The 2322-nt window shown below is 40.8% G+C and overlaps 1 protein-coding gene across 1 annotated transcript in view; it reads right to left on the bottom strand.

Moving 5' to 3' along the window:
• Nucleotides 1–6: 6 nt before the first annotated feature.
• The window catches only part of si:dkey-191g9.5 (rap1 GTPase-GDP dissociation stimulator 1), a 25175-nt gene continuing 22859 nt past the window's right edge, over nucleotides 7–2322 (bottom strand). Inside the window, exons 14-15 of the mRNA XM_035663066.1 lie at nucleotides 1925–2053; nucleotides 7–1433 (exon numbers count right to left, since the gene is read on the bottom strand). Coding sequence (XP_035518959.1) covers nucleotides 1306–1433; nucleotides 1925–2053 — 257 coding nt within the window. The 3' untranslated portion in view covers nucleotides 7–1305. The remainder of the gene's footprint in view (nucleotides 1434–1924; nucleotides 2054–2322) is intronic.

Consider the following 2322-nt stretch of genomic DNA (forward strand, 5'->3'; position numbering starts at 1 on the left):
TGGTAACTGAACTCGGGGTCCTCTGAGTAGTCCGACTTCACGAGTCGTTTTTTCCGACCTCGGGAGCGTTCTATTTGCAACTTCCGGTCCGTAACTCAGGAAACCGACTCGGAGATCGAGTTCGGTGGACAAAACGAACGCACCATAACTACTATTGGTCAGATGACAGTGAAATTTGGTACAGATATTTATAATCTCCACAGAATGATGTGAATGTATTTGGTCTGACTTTCCCTTTTAGTGCCATTATCAAATGTCACTAAAAGAATATTTAAATTGTCATAATTTTGATCAACTTTAGGTTCCATAATCCGGCATTTTGAAAACTTAAAGGTGCTGTGAGTGATGTTTTTGTTAAAATAAGTAAATAGGTCTACATTCCTACATCCATCACTGATACAGAGTGTTTAGTCAGTATCATGGCTCTTCCAGTCCCTCCTTTCTGCAGTAAACAAAGAATATATTTTCTGGTATCCTGTTTCCACTTTATCCAATCAGGAGAGAGAACTCGACAAAGAGGCGGTCCTCAAGGGCATGTGTCAGAATTTCAGTGTCTTGATGTGGGGAGGAGGGAGGGGACTGCTAACTGCCAGAACGGACAGGAAGTTAGCCAACATGCAGCTTTCACTTACAGCACCTTTTTTAATTATTTTTTATTCTGTGGATATTATGCTCTCCAGAAGAGGAGCCCCTCTGTTTTTGCAGACCCTCCAGGACTACTCTACTGCCATTACCAACCACTTTGGATACAAGAAATGTCCAAATCTAATAGACAATTTACCATAAAATAGTACATTCCCAGAAACAATTGTGTACACTCTATGAACTTTCCTCTAGCTCCACCCTCAGTCCAAAATATCAACTTGTCACATAGGATCTTGGGATGATCACATATCTAGTAGATTACCATAGAAAATGTTGAGCACATGACTCAGCTCCTGACTGAAGTAACCCCTTTGGTTTTAATCACCTCGTAGCCTTCCCTTGTCAGCCAATATTGACACCAAATGTTACACTTTCAGCCTGACTTTTGGTAAGGCTTTAAAAAAATGAAAATCTATCACTTATGTTCTTTATTCCTTCTGTGAACACTGCAGCCGCTGGGGGCTGCTACTGGGGACACAGAGTCTTAGTCTTGCTTGTCTTTAATTAGTAATTGTTGCCACAAAACAGGTGTCATTTTTTAGAAGCCAGTTAAATATGTAGCAGTGTCTGTGCAGTGAGATCGTTTGAATTAAAGTATGCCATTGAATAAGCTGGATAAATCCATACAGCAGATGAGATCCTTTGTCGCTCCATGCGGCTTTAGCTGGCGTCACCGAGGATGGCCAGTATGGAGCTGGCCTGGGAGGCAAGTTTACTGCTGCTGTGATCTGTCAGTTTACAGAGGCTCTCCTTCATATTGACAGAGTTCAACTCCTCCTTCATCACGCCTAGGATGGAAAGAAGAAGAAAGAGGTGTGAGATGGATTGCAGCTAGCAGTGGAGGTAAAAGAATGAGGATATGTGAATGAAAATGGGTTCTATTATATATCTATACCACAAGTCTTCCCATTGCAGACATGCCACTTTATGCTAATCCCATGCAGTTTTTGGGAAACCATGCAGTTGCTTGCTTGTGATATAAATGTGTTATTTTCGACTTGTGTATTTCAATATTTCTGCATACTAGGGTATAAACAGTGTTGGAACTGCATAAATTGGGAATGGAGTTGAGACACATACTTCATGCCACCTATGTATGTGAAGCTGCTCAAATGTCTCAAACGAAAAGAAATAGTTTCACTGCAGATTCCACAGACGTTTTGGCCTGGGATCAGATTCCACGGACCCTCTCATTACAGTTTGCACTCAACAGCAACATCTTGAAATTTGTGGTAGAACAGAATTTCCGTAAATGCGTGTTGTAAAGTCAAACACATACTGGAGTTAGCCAGGCTGCAGATGAGACCTAAAGCACTGAACTTGACTTCGACCGCCCCTACAGGATCCTCCAACATCTTCTTCAGCATGGGCAACAGCTCCGCATCATTGAACGGGCCCTTCATAGACTCTACACACACCCACAAACACACAGAAACATGCAAATAAACATGCATTTTAATACATGATTTCAATCCAAATTTGAAGATATCATATCATATACATTAACTGAATCAACTAAAGTCAACTAAAACCAAACTAGTTAGTAGTTAGAAGATGTTAGTCCTATGAATCCTAGTGATTGGATCTGGCTGCACTTCCCACTTCCCTTATAATAAAATTATTACTATTAGAGAGAAAATTTGTCACCAAATGCCCTCAATAGGTATAACTGGCTCT

The sequence above is a fragment of the Morone saxatilis genome, unplaced genomic scaffold (genome assembly GCF_004916995.1).
Source record: "Morone saxatilis isolate NCDOM2014 unplaced genomic scaffold, NCSU_SB_2.0 Contig19, whole genome shotgun sequence".
NCBI lineage: Eukaryota > Metazoa > Chordata > Actinopteri > Moronidae > Morone > Morone saxatilis.